We start from the raw sequence: 17796 nt of genomic DNA on the forward strand, positions 1-17796 counted from the left end.
CCGTTCGATTCAGTCAGAACACACACCCAGGTTGCAGGTTCTATCCCTGGTCAGGGTTTGAGGCAGCCAATTGATGTTTCTCTCTCACATCCACGTTTCTCTCTCCCTCTCCCTTGCTCTCTCTCTAAAATCAATGAAAACATGTTGCTTTTTAAAAGAAATTTAGCTGGTGGCAGATATATGGTTTAAAAAATAAGTAAGTAAATATAGTTAAATATTTTAAGAAGCAAAACACGTAGCAGCTAGAAGAAAAAAGTTCATGTCTAAAACTCAAAACCACAAGTTCATGAATTAGAAAAATGTCAGATTTCTTTAGTCAAGTGAATATAGTGTTTAGACTGATATGTATGATTTCTTATGAAGCCCATATTTAGAGGAATGTGCTGTGTCATCTAAAAATGGCTCAATATCTAAACAACATTAGTACACCATCCATTTGCGGTACTCAAAGTGTTAATTATGGGTACCTTTAAAGTACTTTATAGCTTCTTATTGTCACACTATTTTCAATGTATTTTGTATTAGTTCTATTTCTCGTCAACTTCTTGGTCATACTCAAAGTAAGTTGTTTCATACCACATTTACATTTTAATATTATAAAACTAATGTTTTATTATTATTATTTCTGCTAAACATCTGAAAAATATTGCCTTCGATCAAACTAAGTAATGTCTTTCACATAAGATAAGTGCAGCTGAGGTATATGTCCAGCTTCTCCACTTGCTCCATTCCACGGCCTAAGTAACAAGCTCTGCCTCAGGGGGAAGAACTGCTCCGGTTCCACCTGTAAAAGTCCTATATATGCTATTTCTACTACTACGAATGTTCACGTCATTCTGACCTTCCCCAGAATTATTTCCAGTCCCAGTGCAGACAACTGTTAGTTTTGTGACCTTGGATAACTCACATGTGTCAATTTCTTCACTGACTAAATAAATAGGATAAAATTATCATTAAATTCCTTTCTTATAAATTCTGAGAATACTTGGGGAGAATACATACAGGTTGATGCTAACTGTCTAGTCCCTAAAAGCTCATTTGAATAAAGAATATTAGCTATATATAATTAAAATGTTTTTTTAAATTAAAAATTTAGAAAAATAAAAAATATATAAATATTTATATATACATAAAGATGTAAGTGAAACAAGTTAGTCAAAATGCCTCTAAAAGTACCAATAGAATATTAAATCACTATGTCAAATGCAACAAAAACAGCTCATGGATATATTTTTCACGATGATGATGATGTTGATGGGAATGTTGATGATAATGGCCAAACTATTCTTATTCCCTCAGCTGGGAAATGACATAAAGTTTTCTTGACTAAGAAAGAAATACAAAATGAAATAAGCACATGCGGGCAGCAGCCTCAGTGGAAACATTAGGCCTCTTGGAATCCAGGAGAAAACAGCACTGAAGAGCTCCTGAAGGAAGAAGGCAGTGATGAAGCCTCTTCACAAGGCTCCACGGTCAGAGAAGGCAGCATAGTTGCCTATAACACATGGAAGAGGGCATCATTTAGAAGACAGAGATAGAAGCAGAATGAAAAGGAAAAAACCTACTGCAAAGAGACAGTACCTCTTCCAGAGCTGAGTAAATGTTCCATTTTTAGACACTGAAGAAAAAGGAAGAGGAGGAGATGGATGAGGAGGAAGACGAGGAGGAGGAGGAGAAGAAAGGCTACAGGGAGGGGTCCGGGGGGAGGGAGAATAGAAGAAATAACACTGCTAACATGAACTGTGATTTCTTACTCAGACTAAAGGTATCCAAGAAATGAAGCCAATCATTGCATGTGACTCACTCACTGCTAGTCAACTAATGACAATGAGGTAGGTTCACTTGGCCAAACTTTACTTCTTCAGTTGATTCTGAAGTAATAGTCACTATATTTTCCAGACTTACCTAATAACCTACACATTATGATAAGTCAACAAAAGAAAAATATTCTCATAAAAAGACTGGAACTCTTTTTTTTGTCCTCACCCAAGAACATTTTTGCATTTATCTTCAGACAGAGCAAGAAAGAGAGGGAGGAGGAGAGAGAGAGAAACATCGCGTGAGAGACACATGGACTAGCTGCCACCCACACAACCCCAACCGGGGCCGGGAACAAACTGCAACTGAGGTACGTGCCCTTAGTGAGAACCAAACCCGGGCCTCTCCGGTCGGTGGGCCGCCACTCTAACCGCTCAGCCAAACCGGCCAGGGCAAGACTGGAACTCTTCAACTGACCTTCTCTCCAAAACCAGTGGCATCCATGTGAGAGTCAAAAGTAAACCGACTACACTATTGTGAACCAGCAGACACTTGAGCCCCACCTGCCAACACCAGATAGCGGAGAACTTCCACCAAGTACACTCCTGGTGTGGGCTTTCTCCTCATGAACACAGACTCTGAGAAGTCTCTCAGAAACCAACACCGCTCCCTAACTATAGGAATCTAATTCTTATTCTACTCTCATACTGAAAATGAAAAAGTCACATTCCCAAAAAAAAAAAAAAGCCCAATATTACATGCTACTGTCATCAGCGAGTTTCTTCTTTTAAAAAAAAAATCTTGATTAATTTTAGAGAGAAATGAAGGGAGAGGGAGAGAGAGAGAAACACTGATGAGAGAGAATATCAATTGGCCGCCTTCTGCATGCCCCTCATTGGGGATTTGGCACAAACCCTGGGCATGTGCCCTGACCAGGAATCAAACCAGTGACCTCTTGGTGCATGGGTCAATGCTCAATCTCTGAGCCACACTGGCTGGGCAAGTCAACTTTATTCTAATCATTTGATTTTTCTATCTCCTGAAACTAGAAGGTGGGATCTCTCTCTTTTTGTTCACACTTAATGATCATGCAAAATGTGTGTGTTTTTTTTAACTTGCAATATATTATTTTATTTACAATATATTGATGTTATAATTTTTTAAAGGTCGGCAAATTTGTATTTGTGACATGCTAAAGCAGTCTGCTGATATAAGGATAAAACATAATTAGCAAAATGGTTTAATTATCCAAGTAATAAATAGTAAATATTTCTGTTATATTATCTTTTAAAGTAATAAAAAATCAGAATTAGAAATATTACTGTTAGCTTCACTAATAGGCTTGCTTTTAATGTTCTAGTTTATAAAATAATTTTAAATTTAAGAAATTTTATTATTGATAAACAATATATTTGAAAATAAACTTAAATATCCTGATTCACAAGCTACTTTAAACATTTTTTTAGTTTAATTTATAGTTAACAGCTTTGTGCCATCACAGCCTTGATTAGCCTTTCAAAGAAACTTAGCAACTAAAGCACTTTGCATATGACACTTTCCTCGCAGAAATGCAGTATTTCTAGACAATAAACACAGACTCGATTTCCTAAATGGAGAATATAAATCTGTATTTCCAACAGAAAGGTATCATGATAGCCACATTTGTGGCAAACAGAAAACTCTATATTTATGTACATATGTAAATGAAAGAGTCAGATAAAGAATTTCAAATTTGAAAAACCACATGAGAAGAAAAGTTTTTCAGATACATATACAGTTTGTACAATTTATTCATAAACTATTATTTTAATAAAAGAGGAAAAAGTACATTTTTATTTTAAAGTTGAGTGCTTAAGAATAAAAGTACCTTGTTAATATCTGTAAATATTATATAATACATAGTAGCAGTTATTCACAGAACATAGGATACATACATCTCCATGCCTTTTATGGAGATATAATTCTAGAATTGTATCTGTTATTCATTATTAATTTGTAGTCGATATCACTAAAGTGCCTCCATTTTATAAGAAGCAAACCTAAAGCATAAGCATACCAATCATCCTGCCTTATTTGAAAGCATGGCTAAACAGATGGCTGACTGAGGGAAACAGACCAAGTCCCTAGATCAATGGATTTATTCCCCAGATCAGTGATTTCCAAATGTTAATTATGTGCCAACCACAGGTGACCCGGACTATATTTAGTAGTATTATAAACTTCTCTTAACCAAACAAAATAAATATCTTAAGAAAACCACAAAAGATTGAAATGGAGAAAAGAGAAACTGAGGAGCCAGAGCTGCTGTGAACTATGCTACAGATCTGTGGTCAGTTACTACTTTATCTGGTTCCACACCCCAGTACTTCAGTCAGCACAACGGCACCCCAACTGACCAAATGCTTCAGGAATTCTATTTAGGGATGGGTTGACGGACTCTCTCTGACTTTAATGTTTATTGAAAATCTTTCTATAAGACTATCTTGCTAACTTGGGAGAAACCCATGTCAAGCACAATTGAACTTTTTTTTTATTTTATTTCGAGGATCTAACTATTCCGGGTCCAGCAAATTTTTTCACAGGACTCCATTGTGAGCACAGCCATAGACAACTGGGGATGGCTGTGATCCAATAAAACTTTATTTACAAAAATAGGCTAGTGGGCTGGATTTGGCCCATGAGACATAGTTTGGCAACTTCTGGTTTAGAATATCTTTATATTAAAAATACTTTTTGAAGTCAGAAATTCTCATGGAATGTTATTCATGCAGTCAAAAAGGGTCTTGTCAATTATTTTTCATTAGAGAAAGCATACGACCCAAAAAAGTTGCATTAATTTGGGCTCTACTAATTTGGGCATTTGAGATTATATACTTCAGACTAGATTGAGGTTTACCACTGCATCATCTATAAAAAGGGTGTCTACTTCCTGGGATAGCAGAGCAGAAGGGGACTGATGCTCAACCTACTTAAGAAAATAAATTCAAAGTACTACAGCAACTATCAGTACAAATTTACCTACTTATTAAAGTACAATAGACTGAATCTTTACTTAAAAATAGTTTACCTTCAGTTATTATATGCATGAAATCAACATTTATTTAAAACTATCATAAAAATTCCTACTGTTCTCTAATTCAGACCGCCTAGATTTCGAGTCAGTAAAGTTTTACTGAATCATTAGATATTCATTCATGTATAAATATTTATTGAATGCTTATTAGCAGATAGAAACTATATTAGATACAGAAGATTTAAGAAATCAGTATAGTCCTACCATTAGGGAATGCTCAGTCTGGCAAAGAATATCCTCAGAAAATAACAATTAATTGTGACGAAACAACAATATTATTGTCAAATTAATTTAATATAAAAATTAAGTGTCTGCCCATCCGGTGTGGCTCAGTGATTGGGCGTCGACACATGCACCAGGAGGTCGCCGGTTCGATTCCTGGTCAGGGCACATGCCCAGGTTGTGGGCCTAATCCCCAGTGGGGGGCATGCAGGAGGAGGCTGATTGATGTTCTCTCTCATCGATGTTTCTCTCTCTCTCTCTCTCCCTCCCCCTTCCTCTCTCTCTAAAATCAATAAGGAAAAAAAATTTTTTTAATTAATTGTCAAGTTTCAGGAAATGCTACAAGTATCAGATATATTATCAAATAAATATTACATCATTCCATATATACCTCTATAATTTTTCATTATTTATTTAAATAAATGAAATAAAAATATTGATTTCTGGATAGATAATAAAGCAAAAGATTGGTATATGCTACAAGGTTAAGTATTTAACAAGCATTTAACAACAGCCCTAAAGGCAGAAGATTTTTTGTAAGTTTACAGTACAGATACCTGGAACATTTCTGAAGGAATGTTAACAGGGGGCCTGAGGACAGAGCTGAGAGTCAATGGGACAGAAAGAATTTTTACTTTTCTCCTTATACCCTCCTTTACTGTTTACTTTTCTTTTAAATAAAAAAGAAGTATTAATGTTAAAATAAATTTTAAAAAACAAAGTGATTAATAGTTCTCATCAGATATGCAAATAGAGAATTTTGGAGGGTATATTTAAATTTATCTTTTCATTCCACAACTAAGCATGCCTTTCCCTACCCTAACCTGATCCAGAACAACTGACTTTTATTTATGTTTTTGCAGGTAGAAACATTAAAGGGAGAAGAGCACAGAAACCCACACAATGTGTATATACATGTTTGCAGCAGAAGAGGCAAGGACCGTCACTTGAAGATTTCTTGAGCCACTCCCATATCATATGCTGTAAGCCAAGAATCACTAAGTTCTTCCTTTTCCTTTTCCTCTACTAAGGATATCCAGAACCACAAAATTAATTTTATTTATTTATTTATTTTCTTAACCTCATCTTTATTGTTGAATGTATTATAGATGTTTCTTCCTTTTTTCCCCATTGACATCCTCCTCCCCATTCCTGCCCCCTCCTGCCTTCCCCCCACTATTGTCAGTGTCCATTGGTTGTGCATATATGCATAGAAGTTCTTTGGTTTATCTCATCCAACCCTCCCCCCCCTTTCCCTTTGAGGTTCATCAGTCTAACAACCAATCTGTACTTCTTAATTTCTTCATCTTTTCACCCATCCTCCCAGCCCCCATCCATCTGGCAAGCAACAAAAAGTTCTCTGTATCTATGAGTCTGTTTCTGTTCTGCTTGCTCATTTTCTTTGTGGATTCAGTTGTTGATAGTTATGTATTAATTGCCATTTTATTGTTCATATTTTTGTTCTTCTTCGCCTTCAAGAAGACCCTTCAACATTTCATATAATACTGGTTTGGTGGTGATGAATTCCTTTAGCTTTTTCTTGTCTGGGAAACTCTTGATATGGCCATCAATTCTAAATAATAGCTTTTCAGGATAGAGTCATCTTGGTTTTAGGTCATTTTTTTCATCACCTTGAATATCTCTTGCCACTCCTTTCTGGCCTGCAACGTTTCTTTTGAGAAATCAACTGACAGTCTTATGGGAGCTCCTTTGTAGGTAACGACTGCTTTTCTCTCGCTGCTTTTAAGATTCTCTCTTTGTATATAACCTTTGGCATTTTGATGATGATGTGTCTTGGTGTGGATCTCTTTGGATTCAACTTGTTTGCTTAAACAAAATTAATTTTAAAAAGTACTCTGGCAGCTTCTTAATTGTTTTCCTTTTTAGCAACAGAGATGACAGGCTGAGTTATAGCCCATCCTGGGAATTTTTAACTTACATAATTATAAAATAAAAATGTACTGACACTAAAGATGCCTTTACAAACCTGTCACTTTCACCTTTTTCATGATGATGTTTAATTATATGGCTATATAATCACATAAAATTTCACTGAAAAAGTTGCAAGCATTACTAATTGTTGGGCATGAAACATAACACCGGACTTCTCATTTATTCTCAAGCTAAAAGGCTAAGTGATAGTGAAATTTAACCAAAATTCTTAGATTACACAGATAATTTTTAAATTGCAAAGAGTGTACATGTTTTGTAGAGATTTCTCATGCTTCCATAAATATGAAATATAGGAATAAACAATTTCTTATTTAAAACCCAATATTTGGAACAGGAGATGTAGCATGTTGCTAACAGTCTCAAGGAGAACTGTGAAAAGACAACAAGACAATACAAATAAATATGTTTTTTGAAAAAAAAAAAATACTGATAATGATTCTAAGTATAAGATGTTGGAAGCCAGAGAAGGGGTACCTAAGGCCAAAGATCACAGAAATTAATTCAGTCCTGTTTTCCCATGTACTCACAGCTGTGGGACTGCTTTTGTCCTGCCTGTATCTTTGTTCGTTCGTTCTGCTTCCCCACTGGGTCACTGGGCCCCTGAAGTTTTATTCCACTTGTCATTGTCCACATCGACCCGCCATAATTAGAGTTCATGTGCATGAACTCCAGCTTAGCAAGCCAAAGCAGATTTCTCTTCCCATTTGTGTGAGATTATTTCTACAAGTCTGTTCATTTTACTTCCTTATATATTTGTAGGGCCCCTTATTTTATTTCACAGAGTATGTACTTATGAAATGCAGAGAATGACTAAGTTTCTTTATGTGAAATGGGAAGGTCTTTGAGGTCTAATCTTCTATGATATGGATTCCTTTTTCAGTATTTTCAATGTTGTGATACCCAATCCTTCTGGAAACTTCTAGTCCCCTCAGGAAACAGTCATTCTACTGTGTGAAACTCAGAGGTGTGCAGATATCTGGCTCCCACCCTGTTCCTGCCTCTTTCTGGAGCAGCTGCCAGAACAGTCTGCTCTGGGGATGCTCGTTTAGTCTTCTCCTCTCCAGGCTGAACTCTTCCTGGTCTGGCTAACATTCTTCACATGTCAGGTCACCTTTCTGATTGGCTTCCTCTGAATATATTCCAGTTTCTCCAAGTAGCCTACTAAATGTGGCATCCATAATTAAGCCAGGAGTCTAGATCTAGGCTGACCGGAGGAGTAGACTGTGGCCCTCTCCTGTTTTCCTGGGATATAAATCCTTGTGGGGTGTAGTGATAGAAATTGTCTAATAGTTTTGTGCTGTGATGGTTGATAATGAGTTAATGAAAATACTCCAATGCTTCTCATCGGAACTGTGGTAACAGATGATGATCACAGTTTGGTATAATACCATTGTGAGGGAGGTTGAGAATCCAGTGTGTTTGTGGACCCTGTTCCGATCACACAATTAATGTCAGTGTCCATTTGAACCTCCAGGTTTTCCTATTCCCCACAGCTCTTTCCTCTCTCACAGAATTTAGCTGCTAATGGATGTTCTTAGAACTATTCCAAGATGTCTTTACTATCATGGTATTAAATCATTAAAGTTACTTTTTCACAAGATATTTTAGACAATTCTGTCAATGATGGAACACATATACAACAGTGATCCCATAGGACCAGAGCTGAAAGATTCCTATCACCTACTGGAATAGCACAGCACGTGTTTGTGGTGAGGATGCTGTAGGCAAGCCTACTGTGCTGCCAGTCATACAAAAGTATAACACATACAATTACATGCAGTACATAGTACTTGATAATGATAATAAACTACTGTGCTACTTGCTTATGTATTTACTAAATACTTTTTATCATTTTAGAATGTATTCTTTTTGAAAAAAATTGTTTCCAATATATTTTAAAATATAATCTAGAAGCACAGTAATTTCTGGATGCCTGTTTAAATGGAATATAAAGAAAAACTATTGAATATCCAACTGATTCAAAGTAAAACTATATATAGATTAGATAAGACTATGAAACAATAGTTACTTCTGGAAACAGGTATTAGTTTATTACTTATTCCTTTGCATTCATACAAAAACTTCCTAATATTTAGGCTGAATAAATGCTTGATTGATAATTGATAAGACCTACCAATGAAAATGAGAAAATTGGAAAAATGTTCAGTTTTTCTTGTTGGAAAAAAAAACTTCAAAACTTATTAAGTAATTAGGGACGAATTTTCTTCATTTACCACTCCTGACACCCTTAATAGTGAAAATGTGGAATTTTCCACAGTCTGTATAATACAAATGCAGAATATACATGTAACTTTGTTTTGTTAAAGTCTGAAATTCTCTTTTCCATTAATATATTTACTAACCTCTTCTAGGACTCTCATGATTGAAGAGAATGCCATTCACTGCGAAGAGATTATATGCCTCACGGAAATTCACCACAATCCAGTAGGCATACAATTTTGCTGCCCCTGTTGGAATAATTTTTTAAAAGCAAATAAAAGACAATGATTATTACAAAAGACAGTGTGTTATTATTAAAAAGCAGTGATTTTTCACTCATCTTAAGTAACAACTTGTAAGAATTACAATCTGTAATGTATCAAGATAGAAAAAAAAAAAAAAGAGGTAAAAGCCAAAGACAAACTGAAGGTTCCTTTGCCAGTTAATCAGGTGTACAGGGAAATATTTAAGAATTGCTTATTTCTGTAATGCATATGGTTCTTTCTTTCACAATCTAATTTCAACTACAGTGTGTTTCATATATCAAGTGGACTGTCTTATATTTTATTTCCTGTCTCTTAGTACTAAGAAATTAGAAAGTGAAAAATATGGGATCTTAATATTCTAGCTACTTAGAATTTTATCACAAGTCTTTTTGTTTCGTTCTTTGTTTTTGCTTTTCTAAGGGTTTGAACTCAGGGAGACTTTCTTCAGGAAAAAAAAAACATGAAACCTTATCACTTCAGCAAAACAGGTCAGAAAAAAGAATCACGTTTGGTCTCCTTTTCCTTTCAAAGTGATCTGTGTGAAAGGGTTGAATGAACATGAATAGGTGAGGTGAGGTGGTAATTTCACGCTGGAGGCAATGGCAGCAAATACTGCAGTTAGCAATGTATAAAGGCATGCTTCTCAACAAGTCTAGTCACTTTAGTCTATCTCAGTGTTAATCTCACACCCAAATGACTTCAGCCATGAGACATGAACGGAATTAAGCAGAAACACACACACCAGCACCCACAGAGAGCAGGGCACATGCACAGGGGGTGCGCAGGCGTTCTCACCGTATGGTGACCGAGGATAAAAGGGAGTGGTCTCCTTCTGGGGTATTTCTTGCACTTTCCCATAAAGTTCACTTGTTGAGGCTTGATAGAACTTCACAGAGTTGATAAGGCCACAGGTCTTAACCGCATCCAGGAGCCGTAGAGTGCCAACTCCATCGACATCCGCAGTATATTCAGCCAGGTCAAACGAGATCTGGAGACAGCAGAAGGCAGTGCTACATTAAGGGAAACGGCAACTGACGGGGTAAGAAAGACTTTTTACAATTTCACACTTAGAAAAGTTATACTTGTGAGAAAATATTTTCTAATAGAATGAAAGTGTGGATATCATCCATTTCTAACACCAAATGGATGGAAAATGCCTTAGGAAATAAATGTCAATGGCAAAATGAAGAACAGTATAACCACACCTATCATGTCCTAAGTCTAGGCTGAAGCCCCCAGAGCAGTGTTTCTCAAAGTGCAGATCCCAGCTCCTCAACAGCATCTGCAGGGGTCCTGGAAAATCAAGACTGCACCTGTCCCTTGGGGGTGAGGGACTGAGAAATGCACATTTGTAATGAGTCCCAGGTGATTTTATGCACAGAGAAGTTTGAGAACATGTGCTTTAGAAAAGTTGATTGAAAATGATTGTTTTATTTTCTATTTTAAATTAAATATAACAGTGACTTTTTAGTATATTACATATATAAATAATCTTTTACTTATGAGCTATACTGAATACTACAAGTTGTCCATGTATATTGAATTGAAGGATTTATAACCAGAGGGTGTGAAGGGATAATTCAATATTTTAAAGTGTTAACATATTCTTTAAAAGTAAATATAATGTCTGCCTTTTTCTTAAATTATTTATAAGCACAATAAACAAATTTACCTAATATGCAAATTGCCTGAAATAATAAGGCTGAAAATCTTTGTCGCTGGTTTATTTACTGGCCAAATGCAGCCAGGCATGAGCAGACAGTCTTCCCTGCTGCCTGGTGAATGACCTCAGCGCTCAACTGGACACGCCCTCTCTGGGTAAGAGAGGGTACTGGCCTTCTTTACTGCCCAGTCCTGAGTGTCCCCTAAGCAGAAGCTGCAGCCTGTCTGTGCACAGGCCATTTAGGGAACATAAGCAAATGGTTAACCAGAGCCCCAGCTCAGACCACTAGACCACGAGACTCATGTCATGTAGGCCTGTCACCGGGTAGCCATGAGATAAAACAGAAAAACCGTGTTTCACCCACGAATTTTCAAAGCCAAGAAAACACAATTTGGAGCGATTTTATTCTTTAAAAAAATAATTTGTGAATTACATACCATAAAATTCACCCTTTTATAGTTTACGACTCGGTGGTTTTTAGTGTATTCACAGCTTTATGTAGTCATCACTACCGTCTATTGCAGAAGATTTCATCATCCCCAAAAGACACTCTGTACCTAGCAGCAATCACGTCTCATCTTCCCTTTCCCACCCCAACAGCCACTTATCTGCTTTCTGTCTCTATGCACTTACCTATTCTGACATTTAATATGAACAGATCACATACTAAGTGTCCTTTTGTGACTTTCATATACCATATTTTAATTTCTCTTGGATATGTGCCTAGGAGTAGGGTCATTTGGTAACACTATGTTTGACATTTTGAGGAACCGCCATACTGTTTTTCAATGTGGCTGCACCATTTCACATTCTCACCAGCAGTTAACAAGGACTCCTGTTGCTCCAAACCCTACCCAACACTTATTGTAGTCTGTCTCCTTAATTACAGACATCCTACTGGGTGTGGTATCCCATGGGTTTGTTTGTTTTTTCCTTTTAATTGAGATATAATTGACCTATAACACTATATTAAGTTTCAGAAATATAACAAAAATTTGATAAATGTATATATTATGAAATGATCACCACAATAAGTCTAGTTAACGACCATTACCACACAGTTATAAATATTTTTCTTGTGATGAGAACTTTTAAGATCTACTCTCTCAGTAACTTTCAAATATACAATAAAGTGTTATTAGCAATAGTCTCATTCTATACATTACATCCTTATGACTTCTTTATTTTATAACTGGAAGTCTGTATCTCTTAACCACTTTCACCCATTTTGCCCCCTGCCTAACACCCCAACACCAAAGTGTCCACTGTATCTATGAGTCCATTTTGTCTTTTTTAGATTCCACATAAAAGTGAGATCTTAAAGTATTTGTCTTTCTCTGTCTGACTTATTTCACTTAGCATAATGTCCTCAAGGTTCATCCACGTTATTCCAAATAGCAGGATTTTTTCTTTTTCCATTGATGGACAGTTAGGTTATTTCCATATCTTGGTTATTATCAGTAATGCTGCAATGAACATACCGGTACAGATATCTGAGTGTTTTCATTTCCTTTGGATGAATCCCCCCAAAGTGGAATTTTGGAATCACTAGGAAGTTCTATTTTTAATTTTTTGAGAAACCTCCATGATGTTTCCATAGTGGCTGCACCAGTTTACACTCTCACCAACAGTGCAAATAGTTTATCAGGACTACCCCAAAGATTTTCCCTCCTATTTTCTCTTTACATACTGTACTCTTAAACTCAAAATACATACCCAAAAAAGAGTGCACATTTAAAAAAATCTGAAATCTATTATAAGCCAAACATGAAAGAAAGAATAAACCAAAAATACTCGCCACCATTTGTACTAACATGTAAGCTTCATAGATAGGGGTAGAAGCCTTGATTATTTCTGCTCAACATTACATTACTTAGAATGACACACTGGTCAAAATGCACCTGGAATTTAAAAATGAAAAGTCATTTGAAGAAAATGGGTACTAAATTTATTTATAACAAATTAAATAAAAAATATATTTAACTCTCCTACAACTGTCAATAGAACTATTATCTTCTAAAGCATAAATAAATTTTAAAAAGTACTTGATTAAAAGTTTTAGTGAGAATAATTCAAAATATCCATAAGAAATTGATGAATAAGGCCTAACTTCTTTCAGGCCTTTCAATTGAAACAAAAAAGAAAAATACATAGGTGAATTTAAAGAAAGGCAAAAATACGTCTGAAGACATGAAATGCCAAGATGTAGCATAGCAGTCAGGAACTGCAATGCAAGTTCTGACTAAGTTATACATCAGACTTCCGGGAAAACCTATTAACATAACCACCGAGTAAGTCTATGTTCCCACTGCAGAGGCTGAAGAAGATGGATCTGAAAGCTTTTATGCAAGTGTCAAAGAAGAAACTGATGATACATCAAAACGAGACATGCTAATAATTACAGGTGATTAGAACACAAAAATAAAAATAACATCAAAATGAGACAAGAGACCAGCTTATGGATTCTGCAAAGTCAACAACTAATCAGTCATGTAACATATACTTCACACTACTGAACAGATGACTGCACACGTAAATATCACCACAAGGCCAAGACGGATATCAAATAAACTGTGTCACTGGAAGCAGGAGATGGAGAAGCTTCTCTGCCAAAACAAGGCAGGAGCTGACTGTGGTGCTGACCACCAACGGCTCACATCATCAGTGGAGGGAAGCTGCAGAAGAGCACTGGGGGAGTCACAGTGTTCAAATGGAACGGAAATGCACTCTTGATGGATTTGAGGTCCAGGTAAAAAACTGATGTGTACTATAAACTTAATCAGTTGAGAGCCAGAAGAACTGTGAACTACAACTAGAAATATTATTAGAGGAAAATGTAAAAGACAATGCCAGAAGTAAAAAGGAAAGAAAAGTTAAGGTCAGTGACAGCGGATGTTAGAATGGCTATCATCAGTAAATAAAAAACAACAACAAATACTGACAAGGATATAGAGAAAAGGGAACCTCATGAACTGTTGGTGGGAATGCACACTTGTGCAGGCACTGTGAAAAATAGTACCGAGTTTCCTCCAAAACTTAAAAATGGAACTGCCTTTTGATCCAGCGATTCCACATCTGGGAATATATCCAAAGAAGCCTGAAACACCAATCAGAAAAAAATATATACCCCTATGTTCACAGCAGCATTATTTACAAGAGCCAAGATCTAGAAACAGCCCAAGTGCCCATCAGTAGATGAGTGGACAAAAAAGCTGTGGTACAATTATGCAATGGAATACTATGCAGCTGTAAAAAAGAAGGAACTTTTATCCTTTGTGACAGCATGGATTGAACTTGAGACTCGAATAGTGAAATAAGCCAGTCAGAGAAAGACAAGTACCATATGATCTCACTTATTTGTGGAATCTAATGAAGAAAATAAATTGATGAACAAAATAAACTGACAAAAAAAAAGAGAGAGAAAGAGGCACAGATACATGGAACAAACTGACAGCTGTCAGAGGGAAAGAGGATGGGGGTGGGTGGAAGTGGGCAAAGGCATGGGAAATGGGGATGGAAAGAGACTCTACTTTGGACAATGGACACATCATACAGTGTACAAATGATGTTTTGTTGAATTGTACACTTGAAACCTGCATAGTGTTGTGAACCAGTGTTACCCCAATAAATTCCACTAAAAAGAAAAAATACATTGCTGAAAAAACAAAAACAAAGAAACATAAATATATCCAAAAGTTTATATGGAACCAAAAAAGACCCCGAATAGCCACAGCAAACTTGAAAAAGAAGAACAAAGTAGGAGGGATCACAATACTGGATATCAAGTTGTACTACAAAGCCACTGTGATCAAAACATCCTGGTATTAGCACAAGAACAGGCATATAGATCAATAGAACAGAACAGAGAAACCAGAAATTGACCCAAGCTATTATGCTCAATTAGTATTTGACAAAGGTGGCAAGAGCATACAATAGAGTAAAGACAACCTCTTTAATAAATATTGTTAGGAAAACTGGACAGCTACATGCAAAAAAATGAAACTAGACCACCAACTTACATCAGACACAGGAATAAACTCAAAATGGATAAAAGACTTAAATGTGACCCATGAATCCATAAAAATCCTAGAAGAAAATGTAGGCAGCAAAATTTCAGACATCACACAGCAGAATTTTCACTGATACAATGCCCAGGGCAAGAGAAACAAAGGAAAAAAATTAATAAATGGGACTACATTGAGAATGCTTCTGTATAGCAAAACAAACAAGCATCAAAATGGAAAAGGAACCCACTGTATGGGAGAGCATTTGTGCCAATGATACATCAGATAAGAGGTTAATTTACAAAATATATAGAGTACTCACACAACTCAACAAAAGGAAGACAAAGAATCCAATTAAAAAACGGGCAGAGGGCCCTGGCCGGTTTGGCTCAGCGGTTAGAGCGTCGGCCTGCGGTCCTGAGAGACCCGGGTTCGGTTCCCACTAAGGGCATGTACCTCGGTTGCAGTTTGTCCCCGGCTCTGGTCAGTCGTGCGGGTGGCAGCCACTCGATGTGTCCCTTTCACATCGATGTTTCTCTCTCTCTCTCTGTTCCTCTCTCTCCCTCCCACTCTACCTGAACAAAAACAAACAAACAAACAAACAAAAAAAAACGGGCAGAGGAGCTGAATAGACACCTCTCCAAATAGGACAAATGGCCAAGAGTCATATGAAAAAATGCTTATCATCACTAATCAACAGAGAGATTCAAATTAAAACAACTATGAAGTATCACCCCACACCTGCCAGAATGGCTGCCATCAACAAATCATCAAACAAGTGCTGGCGAAGGTGTGGAGGAAAGGGGACTCTAGTACACTGCTGGTGGGAGTGCAGACTGGTGCAGCTACTATGGAAAACAATATGGTGTTTCCTTAAAAAATTAAAAATTGAACTGCCATTTGACCCAGTGATCCCACTGCTAGGAATATATCCTAAGAAGCCTGAGACATCAATCAGAAAGAATATATGTACCCCTATGTTCATAGCAGCACTATTTACAATTGCTAAGATTGTAAACAGCCCAAGGTTCCACCAATAGATGAGTTGATAAAAAAGCTGTGGTACACATACACTATGCAGCTGTAAGAAAGAAAGATCTCTTACCCTTTGAGATGACATGGAGGGACCTGGAGAGAATTATGCTAAGCAAAATAAGCCAATCAGAGAAAGACAAATATCACTTATTTGTGGAATATAATGAACAGAATAAGCTGATGAACAAAATAGACTCAGAGACATATAAGTAGGGATCAGACTGACAAACCTCAGAGGAGGGGGGCAGGGGAGAGGGAAGAGATGAACCAAAGAACTTATATGCATATATCCATAACCAGTGCACAGAGACAACAATACTGTGCGGGTGGAGGGGGTGGGACCGGGAGGAGGGTGTCAATGGGAGAAAAAGGAGAAACATCTGTAACAAAAATGAAATAATTAATAAAAAAAGAGGAAGAAACATAAATATATATTACCCAGCAGCATTGGTTATTTTCCAGTTCACCTTTGACAGAAATGTAGTCATTCCTGGGATTCTCATCTTATTCTTTAAATGATTATTTTTTTATACCTTTCTTAAAACATCTAAAGTCTTGCCAACTTTCCACTCAAAACACATTATTCTGTTATCCTAATTACTGTCACCATTAAACACTTTTGAAGTTCAAACAAGAAGATGGATGACAGTAGAAACATTAAAAATTGTTCAAGACAGGTGAGGCAAAAGTTAAATGTGACAGAACACTGAAACAGGTTTTGTTGTGTTTTTCCTTTGTAATTCCCTAATGACATGATGTTGAGCATCTTTTCATGTCCTAATTTACCATTTATAAATCTTCATTGGTGGTATCTGTTTAGATCTTTGGCTTATTTTTTAATTGGGTTGTCAATTTTCTTTCTTTTTATTAAAAAAATTATATTCAATCACAGTTGATGTACAATATTATTAGTTTCAAGTGTACAACCCAGTAATTAGACATTTACATAACTTACAAAGTGATTGCTCCAATAAATTTAGTACCTATCTGACACCATACATAGTTTTTACAATATTATTGACTATACTCCCTATGCTGCACTTTACATCTCCATGACTATTCTGTAACTACCAATTTGTTTGTTTTTTTTTAAATCCTCACCTCAAGATATTTTCCCATTGATTTTTAGATAGAATGGGAGGGAGGAAGGGAGAAGGAAGGAGAGAGAATGAGAAAGAGAGAGAAACATTGATGTGAGAGAAACACATTGACTGGTTGCTTTCTGCATAATACTGACCAGGGCCAGGGATTGAATCCACAACCGAGGTATTTGCCATTGACTGGGAATTGAACCCACGACTCTTTAGTTAAAACCTGTGGTTAGAGCTGAGCCAAACCAATCGGGGCCCAATTTGCATTTTTAATCCCTTCACCTTTTTTCTCCCTTCCCCCCTTGTCCCTCCCATCTGGCAGGGAGTCTGTTCTGTTCTGCTATTTTATTTATTTTGTCTTTTACTTATAAGTGAAATCATATGGTATTTGTCATTCTCTATCTGACTTATTTCACTCAGCACAGAATCCTCTCAGTCAATTCATGTTGTTTGCAGATGGCAAGATTTCTTTTTCTTTTTTCTTTTCCTTTTCTTTTTCTTTTTTTTTTTT

At 36.4% G+C, this 17796-nt stretch overlaps 1 protein-coding gene across 1 annotated transcript in view; it reads right to left on the bottom strand.

The window, feature by feature from the left end:
* The window catches only part of GMDS (GDP-mannose 4,6-dehydratase), a 663665-nt gene that overhangs the window by 352618 nt on the left and 293251 nt on the right, over nucleotides 1-17796 (bottom strand). The window contains exons 5-6 of the mRNA XM_036256635.1: nucleotides 10288-10480; nucleotides 9370-9474 (exon numbers count right to left, since the gene is read on the bottom strand). Coding sequence (XP_036112528.1) covers nucleotides 9370-9474; nucleotides 10288-10480 — 298 coding nt within the window. The remainder of the gene's footprint in view (nucleotides 1-9369; nucleotides 9475-10287; nucleotides 10481-17796) is intronic.

Source organism: Molossus molossus, unplaced genomic scaffold (genome assembly GCF_014108415.1).
Source record: "Molossus molossus isolate mMolMol1 unplaced genomic scaffold, mMolMol1.p scaffold_m16_p_12, whole genome shotgun sequence".
Taxonomy (NCBI): domain Eukaryota; kingdom Metazoa; phylum Chordata; class Mammalia; order Chiroptera; family Molossidae; genus Molossus; species Molossus molossus.